The 17,275-nt window shown below is 46.5% G+C and overlaps 1 protein-coding gene across 1 annotated transcript in view; it reads left to right on the forward strand.

The window, feature by feature from the left end:
- gucy1b1 (guanylate cyclase 1 soluble subunit beta 1) overlaps window positions 1-17,275 on the forward strand; it is a 122,829-nt gene that overhangs the window by 74,037 nt on the left and 31,517 nt on the right. The window contains exons 6-7 of the mRNA XM_060851487.1: window positions 4,516-4,713; window positions 16,180-16,417. Coding sequence (XP_060707470.1) covers window positions 4,516-4,713; window positions 16,180-16,417 — 436 coding nt within the window. The remainder of the gene's footprint in view (window positions 1-4,515; window positions 4,714-16,179; window positions 16,418-17,275) is intronic.

A 17,275-nucleotide genomic window follows, 5' to 3' on the forward strand; every position in this document is an offset into this window, starting at 1 on the left:
CAGTCATTGTCCCACTCCCAGCTTCCCGGCCCACAGCATGCTGCTGTCAGTGTCCCACGCCCACCTTCCCGGCACACACCATGCTGCTGTCAGTATCCCACTCCCGGCCCACACCGTGCTGCTGTCAGTGTCCCACTACTACCCATCCCAGTCAACACCTCGCTGATGTCAGTACCCCACTCCTGGCCCACACAATGCTGCTGTCAGTGTCCCTCTCCCAGCTTCCCGGCCCACACTATGCTGATGTCAGTGTCCTAATCACACCATCCCGGCCCACACCGTGCTGCTGTCAGTGTCCCACTCCCAGCCCACACCATGCTGCTGTCAGTGTCCCACTCCCGGCCCACACCGTGCTACTGCCAGAGCCAACTCCCGGCCCACACCATGCTGCTGTCATTATCCCACTCCCAGCCCACACCAAGCTGCTGTTCAGTGTCCCGCTGCTGGCCCACACAATGCTGCTGTCAGTGTCCTTCTCCCGCCCCAAACCATGCTTATGTCAGTGTCACATTCGCAGCTTTCCGGCCCACACCATGCTGCTGTCAGTATCCCACTCCCGGCCCACACCATGCTGCAGTCAGTGTCCCACTCCCGGCCCACACCATATTGCAGTCAGTGTCCCACTCCCGGCCCACAACATGCTGCAGTCAGTGTCCCACTCCCGACCCTCACCGTGCTGCTGTCAGTGTTCCACTCCCGGCCCACATCATGCTGCTGTCACTGTCCGACTCCCAGCCCACACCTTGCTGCTGTCAGTGTCCCACTCCTGACCCACACCATGCTGCTGTCAGTATCCCACTCCCAGCTTCCAGGCCCACACTATGCTGCTGTCAGTGGTCCACTCCTGGCCCACACCATGCTACTGTCAGAGCCCACTCCCAGCCCACACCATGCTGCTGTCAGTATCCCACTCCCAGCCCACACCGTGCTGCTGTCAGTGTCCCACACCCGGCCCACACCGTGCTGCTGTCAGTGTCCCTCTCCCGGCCCACACCGTGCTGCAGTCAGTGTCCCACTCCCGGCCCACACCATGCTGCAGTCAGTGTCCCACTCCCAGCTTCCAGGCCCACACTATGCTGCTGTCAGTGGTCCACTCCTGGCCCACACCATGCTACTTTCAGAGCCCACTCCTGGCCCACACCATGCTACTGTCAGAGCCCACTCCCGGCCCACACCATGCTGCAGTCAGTGTCCCACTCCCGGCCCTCACCATGCTGCTGTCAGTGTTGCACTCTCGGCCCACATCATGCTGCTGTCAGTGTCCGACTCCCAGCCCACACAGTGCTGCTGTCAGTGTCCCACTCCCGACCCTCACCGTGCTGCTGTCAGTGTTCCACTCCCGGCCCACATCATGCTGCTGTCAGTGTCCCACTCCCGGCCCACACAGTGCTGCTGTCAGTATCCCACTCCCAGCTTCCAGGCCCACACTATGCTGCTGTCAGTGGTCCACTCCCGGCCCACACCATGCTACTGTCAGAGCCCACTCCCGGCCCACACCATGCTGCTGTCAGTGTCCCACTCCCGACCCTCACCGTGCTGCTGTCAGTGTTCCACTCCCGGCCCACACCGTGCTGCTTTCAGTATCCCACTGCCAGCTTCCCGGCCCATACCATGCTGCAGTCAGTATCCCACTCCCGGCCCACACCATGGTGCTGTCACTGTCCGACTCCCAGCCCACACCTTGCTGCTGTCAGTGTCCCACTCCTGACCCACACCATGCTGCTGTCAGTATCCCACTCCCAGCTTCCAGGCCCACACTATGCTGCTGTCAGTGGTCCACTCCTGGCCCACACCATGCTACTGTCAGAGCCCACTCCCGGCCCACACCATGCTGCTGTCAGTATCCCACTCCCAGCCCACACCGTGCTGCTGTCAGTGTCCCACACCCGGCCCACACCGTGCTGCAGTCAGTGTCCCTCTCCCGGCCCACACCGTGCTGCAGTCAGTGTCCCACTCCCGGCCCACACCATGCTGCAGTCAGTGTCCCACACCCAGCTTCCAGGCCCACACTATGCTGCTGTCAGTGGTCCACTCTTGGCCCACACCATGCTACTTTCAGAGCCCACTCCTGGCCCACACCATGCTACTGTCAGAGCCCACTCCCGGCCCACACCATGCTGCAGTCAGTGTCCCACTCCCGGCCCTCACCATGCTGCTGTCAGTGTTGCACTCCCGGCCCACATCATGCTGCTGTCAGTGTCCGACTCCCAGCCCACACAGTGCTGCTGTCAGTGTCCCACTCCCGACCCTCACCGTGCTGCTGTCAGTGTTCCACTCCCGGCCCACATCATGCTGCTGTCAGTGTCCCACTCCCGGCCCACACAGTGCTGCTGTCAGTATCCCACTCCCAGCTTCCAGGCCCACACTATGCTGCTGTCAGTGGTCCACTCCTGGCCCACACCATGCTACTGTCAGAGCCCACTCCCGGCCCACACCATGCTGCTGTCAGTGTCCCACTCCCGACCCTCACCGTGCTGCTGTCAGTGTTCCACTCCCGGCCCACATCATGCTGCTGTCAGTGTCCCACTCCCGGCCCACACAGTGCTGCTGTCAGTGTTCCACTCCCGGCACACACCGTGCTGCTTTCAGTATCCCACTGCCAGCTTCCCGGCCCATACCATGCTGCAGTCAGTGTCCCACTCCCGGCCCACACCATGGTGCTGTCACTGTCCGACTCCCAGCCCACACCTTGCTGCTGTCAGTGTCCCACTCCTGACCCACACCATGCTGCTTTCAGTATCCCCCTCCTGACCCACACCATGCTGCTGTCAGTGTCCCACTCCCGGCCCATACCATGCTGCTGTCAGTATCCCACTCCTTACTTGCCGGCCCATACCAAGTTGCTGTCAGTGACCCACTCTGGGCCCACACCATGCTGCTGTCGGTGTTCTTCTCCCGGTTCAAAACCATGCTGCTCAGTGTCCCTCTCCCGGCCCACCACCAGCTGCTGTCAGTGTCCCACTCCCAGCTTCCAGGCCCACACTATGCTGCTGTCAGTGGTCCACTCCTGGCCCACACCGTGCTGCTGTCAGTGTCCCACACCCGGCCCACACCATGCTGCTGTCATTGTCCCACACCCGGCCCACACCGTGCTGCTGTCAGTGTCCCTCTCCCAGCCCACACCACGCTGCAGTCAGTGTCCCACTCCCGGCCCACACCATGCTGCAGTCAGCGTCCTTCTCCCGACCCTCACCGTGCTACTGTCAGTGTCCCACTCCCAGCCCACACCGTGCTCCTGTCAATGTCCCACTCCCTGCCCACACCATGCTGCTGTCTGTATCCCATTCCCGGCCCACACAATGCTGCTGTCAGTGTCCCACTCCCGGCCCACACCATGCTGCTGCCAGTGTCCCACTCCCAGTTTCCCGGCCCACACCATGCTGCTGTCAGTGTCCCAATCCCGGCCCACACCGTGCTGCTATCAGTATCCCACTCCCAGTTTCCCGACCCACACCATGCTGTATCAGTGCCCCATTCCCAGCTTCCCAGCCCACACCATGCTGCTGCCAGTGTCCCACTCCCAGTTTCCCTGCCTGTACGCTGTCCCGACTGCTGCTGCTACCTTGGAAGATGTCGAATAAGGTGCACTTTTTAACTGCTGGAGATATCTCAATCATTTTCTTTCTCAACTGTGTTTTCTGTCATTAACTCCAAATGTTATGGCTCTGGGAAGTTGGCAGCTTGCTACACTGAAACTCTTTTCGACCCATTTCACTATGTTTCCTGCAGTGTTAATCTTCAAGGTTCTGCTAAAAAACACATTCTTGGGATCTTAATACACAGGTCTCAGTGCCATGTGTATTTTGTAATTATCCGTGCAGGTTACTGATCCTGAATGTTTTGTCCAAATGCATGCCTTATTAGGAAGAGTCAGCAGTTAGTAAATTCCTGCAACTTCACCTCTTAGCAAACCTGATTGACTCAGCGTAATTCTACTCACACAACAGCCCATCATAAAACCTCTCATCAGTTCCTGTTATCTTCATCCCTATCCAATGATTGACATATTTCTTATCATTAAAGGAATCTTGGGTTCTGGGGATAAGGCAGGAACGCAGAGTTCAGGATTATCACATCAGCTGTGTTTTCATTGAATGGTGGAACAAACCTGATGGGCTGAATGGCCTCCCTCTGCTCCTATCTGTTATGGTCTTATATTGCACTCATTATTGAAGTTTATTACTACTGTGTTTTCTGTTCTTAAATCAATCATCAATCCAGTCACACAAACCGGAATTCTATGATACAGAGGCATTTTGCAAAGGATAAATTTTGAGTTGTATTCCTTGCTTTCTTTGCTGAGTACACAGCAATAGATAAGCTGTTCCAACAGTGTTAACTGCTTTGAGATGGCTAATGTACTGTGATAAAATGTTGGCAGAAAGTGAACTTCTAAATATTTTGCATTGCCTTTCCAAAGTATTGTAGTACTGGTTTGGAAATTTCAGTACGAATGACATTTTTCACTTTACCAAATTCTTTGATAATTAAAACATCATCTCAAATTCAATTCAGTGTGATGAACCTGGATGATCTAACCAGGAGAGGCCTTTATCTCAGTGACATCCCACTACATGATGCAACACGAGAACTTGTTTTGCTCGGTGAGCAATTCAGAGAAGAGTACAAACTCACACAGGAACTAGAAATTTTGACTGATCGGCTACAACATACACTTCGAGAATTAGAAGATGAAAAGAAAAAGACAGACAGGTAAGCTACCATCAGGAAGAGGGGTCTTATGCGCCTTGTCACATCTTGTCATTAGTATCACAACGTTTCAAGCTAACAGCTGAGAATACATTGAATAAGGGAACTTAGAGAGATTCGGATTTTTCCCTTTAGCAGATCATATACTCGGAGAACGTTGAGATTTTATTTAATAGAGATGCTAAAAATTGAGAGATTTTGATTATGGCAATGAGAATGAATCTTTTTTTCCACTAGCAAGAGCTCTTAGATTTAGAAGAATTTTCAAAAAAGCCAGCATGAACTTGAGAAATGTTTGATTCAGCAAGCTATTTGGAATGCATAATCTAAAGGTGAGGTGGAAGCAAATTCAATGGTAACCTTCAAAAGAACATTAGATATACATTTGATGAAGAAACTTTATAGGGCCAAGAGTAGATGACTGGGACTAATTGGTAACTCATTCACTGAGCTGCTACAGCCATGATAGATTTAAAAAGTCCTTTCCCACTGTATGCCATAACTCATTGTATGAGTTATTCCTGAGTTTGATTTGATTTCCATTCCTCTCTGATGTAAGAGTAAAACAGCGAAGGTGGCTCAACCTTGGCTAACAAGGGAAAACCAAAGAAGAGGTGTAGAAATTAGCCAGAAAAAGTAGCAGACCTGAGGATTGGGAGCAATTTAAAATTCAGCAGAGGAGAACTACAGGTTTAATTCGAAAGAGAAAGACTGACTGCAAAAGTTTCTATAGATATGTGAAGAGAAAAAAGATTGGTGAAGACAAATGTAGATCCCCTGAAGTTAAAATCAGGTGAATTTGTAATGGACAACAAAGAGATGGCAGACCCAGCTGATCAAATACTTTGGATGTGTCTTCACAAAAAATCTTCAGGAAATGCTCGGGGTCAGAATGTCAAGCACAGAAGAGTAACTGAAGGAAATCCTTACTAGTCAGGAAATAGTATTAGAGAAATTGATGGGATTAATACCTGATAAGTCCTCAGGGCCTGGTGCTCTGCATCTCAGAGTACATAAGGAAATGGCCTTAGAAATAGTGTACGCATTGGTGGTCATTTTCCAGGATTCTGTAGACTCTGGAAAGTTCCACTGGACTGGTTTATAAACTCCACTGTTTATAAAAGGAAGGAGAGAGAAAATTGACAATTATGTTCACCTGCTATTGGTTGTGAGAGAATGTTGGAGTCAAATATTAAAAATATAATAACTGAGCATTTGGAGAGGAACGAGAATCGGTCCTAGTCAGCATGGATTCATGAATGAGAAATCATGCTTGACGTTCTGGTTTATTTTGTGGGTGTGACTAAATGAGTGGACAAGAGAGAATCAGTTCATGTGTGTTAACTGTTAAAACACTTCTGCCACAGTTGCATGCAAGAGATAAGGAAAGAAAATGAAAGCTGGTGATATCAGAGGTGATATATTGACATGGATATAGAAATGGTCAGCAGAGAGGAAGCTAAGAATTGGGATAAACTGATACTTTTTAGAGTGCCAGGCCGTGACAAGTGTGCCGCAGAGTTCAGTGCTGGGAATCTAGCTGTTCACAATATACATTAATAATTTGTATGAAGGAATTGAATGTCACATCTCCAAATTTACAGATGACACTAAGCTGGATGGCAATGTGTGCTCTGAGGAGGATACTAAGAGGCTGCAGGGTGATGGGTCAGGCTGACAGAGTGGACAAATACTTGATAAGTGCAAAATAATATTGATAAATGTGCAGTTATCCACTTTGGTGACAAAAGCAGGAAGGCAGATTATTATCTGAATGATGGTACTTAGGAAAAAGGTGAGGTCCAGTGCGACCTGGTATCATGGTGGAATAGTTACTGAAGGTTATAATGCAAGTGCAGCAGGCAGTGAGAAAGCTAGTGGTATGTTGGCCTTCATAGCGAGAGGATTTGAGTATAGGAGTAGGGATGTCTTGCTGCAGTTATACAGGGCCTTATGGGTGAGGCCATACCTTGAGTAATGTGTGCAGTTTTGGTCCAACAAAGGTTCACCAGACTGATTCCCAGGATGGAAGTGAGGACTGCAGATGCTGGAGATCAGAGCTGAGAATGTGTTGCTGGAAAAGCGCAGCAGGTCAGGCAGCATCCAAGGAGCAGGAGAGTCGATGTTTCAGGCCTGAGCCCTTCTTCTTCCCATTCCTGAAGAAGGGCTCATGCCCGAAACGTCGACTCTCCTGCTCCTTGGATGCTGCCTAACCTGCTATGCTTTTCCAGCAACACATTTTCAGCGCTGATTCCCAGGATGGCAGGGCTGACATATGAAGAAATACTGGCTTATACTCACTGAAATTTAGAAGAATAACAGGACTCTCAGAGGAACATATACAATCCTGATGGGACTGGACAAGCAAGATGTGGGAAGAATGTTCTCTGTGTTAGTGAAGTCCAGAAGTAGGGGTCACAGTCTAAGAATAAAGGGCAAGCCATTTAGGACTGAGATGAAAGATTTGTCGACAGAGTTGTGAACCTATAGAATTCTCTCCCATAGGACAGTGAAGAAGGCTTTTGGCACAACGGCCTTTATCAGTCAGAGCACTGAATCTAGACGTTAGGAAGTTATGTTGCAGTTGTCTCGGACGTTAGTGAGACCCCACTTGGAGTATTGTGTTGAGATTTAATCACCTTTTTATATGAGGAAGGTTATTCAAAAGCATGCAGAAGAAATTTATAAGGATGTTGCCAGGAATCAAGAGTTTGACTTATAGGGAGAGGTTAGACCAGCTAGGACTTTTCTCTTCAGAGCATAGGAGATTGAAAGTGGGATCTTATAGAAGGGCATAAGATCATGAGAGACGTGGAGAGGGTGGGGAATCGAGGACTAGAGGGCATTAGTTTAAGATAAGAGAGGAAAGAATAAAAGGGAAACTGAAGGGCAACTTTTTTTGATATGCATGTGGAATGAGCTGTGGAAGTGGTGGTGGCAGTTACATGAACAAGATTTAAAAGGCATTTGTACAAATAGTTGGACAGGAAAGGTTTAAAAAGTTATAGGTCAAGTGCAGAGAAATGGGGTTAGCATGGATAGACATTTTAATCAGCATGGATCAGTTTGGGCAATGGGCCTGTTTCCATGCTGTATGTGTCTATGTTGGTGCCAGCTCACTTGATATGTTCAAGAGGCAGCTGGATGTGGCCCTAGCGGCTAATGGGATTAGGGGTATGGAGAGGAAACGGGAATGGAATACTGAATTTGTATGATTAGCCATAATCATTTGAATAGTGGTGTACGCTCAGTGGGCCGAAAAGCCTACTCCTGCACTTATTTTCTATGTTTCTACTGCAGTCACATGTACGTAAGTGCAGTGAAAGGCTCAGTTTTGCAAGCAATACAGCCAGATCATAGCAAACAAGGACATAGAGATCAAAGGACACTTAGAGTGAAGCATTCAAATTACACTGGACAGGAGCTGTGCAAAGCAAGATCAGCATTAGCAAGATCAGCATTATTTGAAGTTAGAGAGTCCATTCATCTGTCTACTAATGACAGGGAAGAGTGTGTGTGTGTGTGTGTGTTCGTTCAAGCTTCTGTATCTTCTGCCTGATGGGAGTGATTGGAGGACACTTTTCCTGGGGTGGGAGAATTCTTTGATGATGTCGGAATCCGTGGATGGGAGGTTGGCTTCTGTGCTGGTCTGGACTATACACACAATCTTCTGTAGTTTATAATGGTCCTGGCCAGAGTAGCTGCTGTACAAGACCGTTGTGCACTAGGATAGTATGCTTTCTATGGCATATCTCTCAAAGTTGTTGAGTGTCCTTCTGGACATTCCAAATTTCTGAATCAGCATCTGTGGAAGCTGAGGTGTTGCTGTGCCTTCTTAACTGTTACCTCTATATGAGAGGCCTAGGACAGGTTGTCGGTTTTTGTCACTCCAATGAACTTGATGCTCTTGATCCTCCCCACCTCAGGACCATTGATGTAGATGGGAGCGTGCTCTCCTCCGTTCTTTCTGAAGTTAATGATCTATTTTGTAGTTTTGCTGACATTGAGATCATTGCACCATGTTGTCATCATTGCACCATGTTACCAAGCCCTTTTCTATATTCTGACTCATCATTGTTTGATATCCAGAGTCAAAAAGTGTGGCACTGGAAAAGCAAAGCAGGTCAGGCAGCATCCGAAGAGCAGGAGAGTCGATGTTTCTAGCATAAGTTCTTCATTAGGAGTGAGAGGTGGTGTCGAAGGGGCTGACAGATAAATGGGACAGGGGTTAGCTGCGGGAAGGTAGCTGGGAATGTGATAGGTAGATGAAGGTGGGAGAGAAAGTGATAGGCCGGAATGGAGGATAGAGTGGATAGATGGGAAGGAAGATGGACAGATACGATGGTTTAAGAAGGTGGTGCCAAGTTGTTGGTTGGATCTGGGGTAAGGTGGGAGGAGGGGGAATGAGAAAACTGGTGAAATTCACATCCCATGTGGTTGGAGCATTCCAAGGTGGAAGATGATGCGTTCTTCCTCCAGGTGCTGGGTGGTTAGGATTTGGCGGTGGAGGAGGCCCAAGACTTGCATGTTGTTGGTGTGAGAGGGGGAATTAAAGTGTTCAGCCACAGGACGGTGGGCTTGATTGGCCCATGTGACTTTGTACTTCAAGTTGGTGTCTTCTCTCCCCAATGTAGAGGAGACCATATTGAGAGCAACAGATATAGTAGATGAAGCATTTGGATGTGCAAGAAAATCTCTGCTCTCTGTGGAAGGATCCTTTGGGACCTTGGATGGATGTGAGGGGATTGTGTGGGTGCAGGTTTTACATCCCTTGCGGTAGCAAGGGAAAGTGCTGGGAGGGGAGCGTGGGCCGGTGGAGGGGCATGGACCTAACGAGGGATTTGCGGTTGGAATGGTCTTTGCAGAATGCTGAAAGGGTTAGGGAGGGAAATATATCTCCGGTGGCAGGGTCTGATTGTAGGTGGCAGAAATGGTGAAAGATGATGCGTTGTATCCAGAGGGTGGTGGTGGAAGGTGGGGACTGGGAGGTTCTGTCCTTGTTGTGATTGGAAGGGTGGGGTCCAAAGGCAGAGGAGCTGGAAGTTGAGGAGATGCTGCAGAGGGCATTGTTGACTGCATGGGAAGGGAAGTTGTCCTTGAAGTAGGAGGCCAGCCAGGTTGTTCTGGAGTGGATTTGCTCCTCCTGGGAGCAGTTATGGTGGAGTCAGAGGAATTAGGAGGAAGGGATGGTGTTTTTAAAGGAGGGGTTGGGAGAAGGTGTACCCCAGGAACTGTAGGAGTTGTTGGGTTTGTTGAGTCGCTTGCCAGAGAAGGAGAGGTCCAGGAAGGGGAGAGACATGTCCGAGGTGCGCGAGGTGAATGTGAGGTCAGGGTAGAAGGTGTTCATGAAGGTGATGAATTGTTCAACCTCCTCATGGGAGCATGAGATGGCACTGATACAGCCATCGATGTAGCAGAGAAAAAGGTGAGGAATGCTACCAGTGTAGCTGCGGAAGATGGACTGTTTCACATACCCGTCAAAGAGGCAGGCATATCCCATGGCTACCTCCTTGGTTTGAAGGAAGTGGGAGGATTGAACCAGTTTAGCCAATTGAATGAGTGTGTTGTTGGAAGAGTACTGGTTGCATTGGCGGGAGAGGAAGAAATGGAAGGCTGACATGCTAATGAAATGTGTGACAGCTGGGGCATTCTTGTCTAAGAGACATGTTGGTGGTATTTTAGCAGCGCACACTTGAGGGTGGCCTGAACGTATGCTCAAAGACAATATAATGGAGGTGAGTTGCAATGAAAGGAGCTCACCCTTAGTAATGGTATCAAAAGCAGATGGTACCACACAACTATGATTGGACTATTGCAATGTCAATGCAATTACAACATCTGATTCATAACCCATTCCACGTTTGGAATATGTGCTGAGAAAGTGGGACAAGTCATTTGTAATTAAAAATTAGATTTACTCAGAAGATACTGGCAGGTAATTTTATCTGAAGGTGAAGGAAATGTTGGCTTTCGTGACACTGAACGAACTGTACTAATTTAAAGTTGTGCTATTTGGTATGAAGAGTACGCCAGCCACATTTCAAAGACTGACCAAAAAGGTCATTTTGGGCTAACCAAATTGTGTGGTGTCCATAGACGATCTGGTCGTTTTTGGTCACACATGGAAGGACCATGTTTTGGAAGAGTGTCAAAAGGCATGTGTTAACAACTACCCCTGTGTTAGCCACACCTAATTATGCAAAGCCATTCAAAGTAGTTATCAGTGCGAATGACAAAGGTGTTGGTTCTCTACTGTTGTAAGATGACAATGAGAAGACAGAAAGACCTTTTGAGTATTTTTCATCAACAGAAGTATTCCCCATTTGAGAAGGAGACCTTTGAGTTGATGTTGTGTCTGAGACAGTTGGATAAATAATCCAGACTATTTGGATAGAGATTATTATGGCAGCCAGTCAATTTTAATACTATATACTTGGCAGTGTGAGCAAACGTAATTGCCAATATGTTGTCACGACGGTGATGAAGGAAGTCAAAGGTGTTCGGTGGTGGAAGAAATGAAGTGAATTAGGCTGTAGTATCAAATGGTTGCATGCTTAGAGTCAATGTAATGTGCATCCTAAAAACTTGTGATTAGAGATTTTAAAAATGAAGGCATCTTTGTAGATCAACAGTTTATTTTTCTTTAAAGGGTGAGGTTTTATGAGATGGGGGCCTTTAAGAAGGATTTATACTGTCATGTTTCTTTTGAAAGCAGGTGTTGTAAAGTTGGAGATGAGCTGTCTGTTCTGAGTCCAGCTAGCTTTGTCTTTTCTCAAAAGGGTTGGAACAATAGAAGCAGTTCCCCCAAAACCAAGATTTCTGTTTAACTTCCAGTAGTTGTCGGAGTTTGGAAGATGCTGAAGAATGTGTTGCTGGAAAAATGCAGCAGGTCAGGCAGCATCCAAGGAGCAGGAGAATTGACATTTCGGGCATAAACCCTTCTTCCTGAAGAAGGGCTTATGCCCGAAACATTGATTCTCCTGCTCCTTGGATGCTGCCTGACCTGCTGCACTTTTCCAGCAACACATTTTTCAGCTCTGATCTCCAGCATCTTCAGTCCTCACTTTCTCCTGGGAGTTTGGAAGATGCCATATGTCTCTCTCTGCAACAGCAAAGCACTTGCGTTCTCTCCTGCTTGCGCTCTCGCTGTTGTTCGTGCTCTGCGTCTGAGTTTTCTCTTGATGTTCTTTCTCCCAGGATGAGAGAAATGTTGAATATAAGACAATGTGTTTTACTGAATTGGCCTCTGCTGCAGGTATGTTTTTGGAATGTTGCTATCTTGAAACAAAAAAGGTGTGTTTTGTTTGTAGCCTGCTGGTTTGACCAATGAAATTAGATCCAAGACACAACACCTTACACTTGCCTTCTAAAATAAGAAAAAAGTTGGGGTCAGGCTATCTGCTTAATATATTTTGAGGGGTTTGATCTGCTGCATAACAAGATGAGGTGCCCATGACCTCTGACCTGGCACAGGATGGGCATACCTCACAGCCATGCCTTAAACCAAATTCCATACTATTTACTTCAAACTGGACATAATAAAACAGAAAACAGGATTTTTTCTCATCATCTTCTCTAGGTGCAGCTGACTGCTAGTCTCAGGATCCTTCTTTTAGCAGTTCCTCTAGGTACTGTTGACTACCCATGTTGAGGTCCTTCTCAGCTTCTCATTTCAACAGGTACTGCTGTCTATCTTAGGTGACTCCTCTAGGGGCTGTTGATTGAAGAGATAATAGTCATAATCATGAGAGTTTGGACATAGCGGATGAGGAACAGCTCGCATTGACGGCACAGATTTAAGGTGGTTGGCAAAAACAGCAACAGCAAACTGAAGAATCTTTTGAACAGTGAGTGGTTAGGATCGGAAGCGTAATCCTGTCATGAAAGCAAATACAATTGTGGCCTTCATAAGAGAATTTGCAGAGCTGCAGAAACAAGACGGGTGCAACTTGTACACTTACTTCTTGTAGAGAGTCAGCAGATGAAAATAATGGGCTGAATGGTTACAAAATGGATGGAGTCCAATCCAAAGGCAAAATTTTCTCATTCACCACAATTATGCTTGCAGGTGAGGGAGGGCCAGGTAGATCCTGGATGACGTTCTTCTACTTGCCTAGATCTCTTCACCATTTTATGATGGGTTGGCCAAGGTCTGAGATAACCAAACTGCCTCACCCCAGTTGAGACTCTGAAATGGACAAACACTGATCAGTATTGGGACCCTGTTGTTTGCAATGTATATATTAATTAGGAGGAGAATGTAGGGGGCCTGATGAGTAAGTTTGTGGCAACACAAAGATTGGGGGAGCTGCGGATAATGAGGAGGTTTGCCAGATGATATAGCAGAATATCGGTAAGCTAGAGATTGGATGGAGAAATGGCAGATAGAATTTAATGTGGACAAATGTAAGGTGATTAATTTTAGAAGATCTAACACAGAGGCATGTTTACAGTAAATGGCAGAACCCTGAGAAGCTTTAATATTACAAAGGGATCTGGCATACAGGTCCAGAGTTCCCTGAAAACAGGAAATCTGTCCGAGCAGCGAGAGCTATTGCAATAGAGAGAAGGACAGTGAATCTTGGGCTGAACAGCAGCAGCAGGATAAATACCTGAAGAGTAGGACCTGAACCAATGTTACTCCAAGCAGCAACAGAACAAAGGAGAACAAATCCGACGGTAGACATCAGTCATGCAGAGCTGAATTTAAGAGCAAACCTAAGCTCCAAAGGTAATGTCTCAACTCAAAAAATGACATAGGTTTGGTTTTTCAGAAACAGATTTGCAGACTGAGTGAGTTGTGTTTGAAAAAAGATAGAAGTACATACTTTTTATAGTTGTAATCTGCCAGGAATAGAGTGGGAATGAGACACTTGAGTTTGATGATGAATGGGTAAGATTGTGTCATCGTTTCCTTAGTTATTGTCTGTAGTTGATCAGGTTGATTTATTTGATTGGGTTCAAAGTGGCAAGAAGCGTGTTCAGCTAGAGCTCCTAATTTGCTTCATGGAGCTCCTGGAGTTGCAGCTGGACTCAGTATGGAGCATCCAGAAGGGTCAGAATGTCACTGATGGCAAGCTGGCTGTCACACCAGTAAGGGCTACACAAAGTTTGGGGGTGTAGGGAGGGAGCAACAGCTGCAGCCACATCAGAAGCAACATGACTGGCATTGTTGTATACCTGGACGATCAAAGTATAGGTGATCAGTCATGATAGAAGACTCCGTAGACAGGGGCAAAAAATAGGCTACAGGTGAGACTCTGTGATGGTATGTTGCCTCTCTGGTGCCAGGGCTGAAAATGTGTTGCTGGAAAAGCGCAGCAGGTCAGGCAGCATCCAAGGAGCAGGAGAATCGACGTTTCGGGCATGAGCCCTTCTTCAGGAATGTAGAAGAAGGGCTCATGCCCGAAACGTCGATTCTCCTGCTTCTCGGACGCTGCCTGAGCTGCTGCACTTTTCCAGCAACACATTTTCAGCTCTGATCTCCAGCATCTGCAGTCCTCACTTTCTCCTCTCTAGTGCCAGGGTGGGATATGTCTCTCAGTGGGCCAAGGATGTTCTGAAGGGAAATGATGAGAAGTCAGACGTTGTGGTGCATATTGATAGTAATGACATTGGCAGGAAGAGAGATAAAGGCCCTGCAAAATGAGTTTACAGAGTTAGGTAGCAAGTTGAAAAACAGGATCTCTAGTGCTGTAATCATAGGATTACTCCATGTGCCATGTGCTAGTGAAGCTAGGAATAGGAAGATAATAAAGTTAAAAAGAGTTGGTGTAGGATGGAGGGTTTCAAATATGTGGACCATTGGAAGATCTTCCACGGCAGGTGGAATTTGCATTTAAACACTGAAATCCTGGCTGGAAGTTTTGCGATTGTCGTTTAGGATGTCTTAAACTAGTGGGTGAGGTTTTGGTGGTGGTGGGGGAGCTGGAGCTACCAGAGCAATAGATCAGCAAGTGACATCATCAAGGAGGAATCAGAAACTCAGGTCACTAAGACTAAAAGGAAGATCTGACAGGGAGAGGTTACGGAAAACAGCAGGAGTGGTAGTGTGACATGTATTTTTCTAAATGTGAGGAGCATGATAGACAATCCAGATGAATTTAGAGCATGGTTTACTAGATTATAACCATGATGTTGTAATTTTTGCTGAGTCTTGGTTGAGAGTGGAAAAAGACTGGCAGCTGAACATTCGGGCATTTAGATATTTCAGCCAAGATAGAGAGGTATGCAAGAGATGGGAGAGTAGTGTAGCTGATAAGGGAGAACATTACAGCCTTATGAGAGAGAATAAAGTAGAGGCCTGAATAGAGTTCAGGAATAGATTAGATTACTTACAGTGTGGAAACAGGCCCTTTGGCCCAACAAGTCCACACCGACCTCTGAAGAGTAACCCACCTAGTCCCATTTCTCTCTGATTAATGCACTTAACACGGTGGGCAGTTTAGCATGTTCAGTTCACCTGACCTGCACAACTTTGGACTGTGGGAGGAAACCCACGCAGACACTGGGAGAATGTGCAAACTCCACACAGACAGTCGCCCGAGACTGGAATCGAACCTGGGACCCTGGTACTGTGAGGGAGTTGTTTTGCTCTTTTCCTGTATTATACCAATTTTTGAAGCTGCCAGGATTTCATGAGCAAGAATGAAGCCAAGCAAACTATCCTGTTTCCAGATGACAAGGGACAAGTGATATCTTCTTCAAGGACTTCTACTCCACATTCGAGAGCCTGTCCACAAGGTTTGCCCTGCCCTCCCATAGGTGCTGCTTGACCTCCATCTCCTGCAGGTGCATCAACAACTCAACCTCACTGTGTCTCACCTCCTTCCTTGTTAGACGACCTGTGCTTACCTGGTCAGGAACTCTGGGTCTTTGAATCTGGGAACTCCTGATATTCTCATTTTGGCTATGCTGTTTCTGTGACTACAGAGTTGCTGGCCAATCTTATTGACCAAAAACACCCTGAGACAGGATTTCCTCCCACATAAAGGACTGAAGTTCCAACTCCAAACATTTAATGTTTCTTCCAGCATTAATTGGCTTTGAGGTAGCAGTAGGAATGCATTCCCCTTATCAACTGGAGGAACAGGAAACTTTGACATTTGAAAAATCCTGTTCCATGCTTTAATTCTATATTACTTGAATAGAAAACAAAGTAGCTTGAATCTGCATATGCAATATTTTTGTTTGAATTATAACATTTTCAACTTACTCAAGCACTCTTCCACCACATCAAAATGAGCTGTCCAATGGAATATTGATAACAGTTTATATTTTGAATGTAATTCTGAACAGGACTGATTTTTAATTACATTGACTGCTAAAGAAGTCAGTATTGAGGTAAAAGTAGAGAAAAATGATTTGTTACTATTTTTAAAGTATGGCTTAAAGTTAATTATGAAATTTCGATTTTTAATGATTATTGAAAACATTCCTTTCATCTGAATGTCGATTTATTTTTTCCAGGTTGCTGTACTCTGTTCTTCCCCATTCTGTTGCCAATGAGTTGAGACATAAACGCCCGATTCCTGCTAAACGATATGATAATGTAACTATCCTTTTCAGTGGAATTGTTGGATTCAACACATTCTGTAGTAAACATGCCTCAGCTGAGGGAGCTATGAAAATTGTTAACCTCCTCAATGATCTTTATACAAAGTTTGACATCCTCACAGATTCACGCAAGAACCCTTATGTATATAAGGTAGGTTACACTGTTTTTTACTTAACTCAATTTTGAATTATGGTTTAGTTTCCTGCATATCGTTGGCTATTTCAAAACTCTGCTTCTGACTTGGAGGACCAGATTTTCTCTTGCTTGTAGAAATGGGTGTGAGAATGATTTGAAAATTGGCTGCCTGGAGAATTGGCTGTCTACTGCCTACAGAACACAGCGCAATCTTCATTGGGTTGTAGGCTGCAGTTAGTTTTGGGAGGGCGGGTTGTCTATGAAACACATTATGTCATCAAATAAGTGAAACTAATGAAAAGGCTTCACTGCACCAGTTTGGGGTTTCCATAGAGCAAATGCAGGGATTTGGAATGTCTGAAATGTTTGTGTCTTCAGAGCTAGTGGAGTCACTGCCACTTACATCTGAAAGCAGGTAAACGCAAGGTATCAGCCAGGTTCTTGCACTTGTTTGGAAATCCAGCCTGGAATGTCAGTCAGTGGGAATGATAATTGTAAAATCGACAGCAAAATTATCATGCCTTATTTGCTGTGCCTCAGTCTTAAATAGTAGAATTATACAGCATAGATGGAGGTCATTAAGCATGTCTGCCTATACCAGCTCTTTGAAAGATCTGTCCAATTTATTCTTTCTATGACAACAGATATTTTCTTTGACATTTTTTATTCAAATCCATTTTGAAACTTAGTCATGAAATTGTTGGGATTCATTTCTGGTAGTTAATTCCAAATCTTAACGTTAAAATCTATACCTGCAGAATTACATTTTATTTTGCTCAAAAACTGCATGAATCCATGTAAGGTTCTGTAAATCCCTTTTTTAGATCAGAATCAGTCCGAACATTGAGGCACACACACACAGCCTCGTACAGA

The sequence above is a fragment of the Hemiscyllium ocellatum genome, chromosome 36, assembly GCF_020745735.1.
Source record: "Hemiscyllium ocellatum isolate sHemOce1 chromosome 36, sHemOce1.pat.X.cur, whole genome shotgun sequence".
Classification (NCBI taxonomy): Eukaryota; Metazoa; Chordata; class Chondrichthyes; order Orectolobiformes; family Hemiscylliidae; genus Hemiscyllium; species Hemiscyllium ocellatum.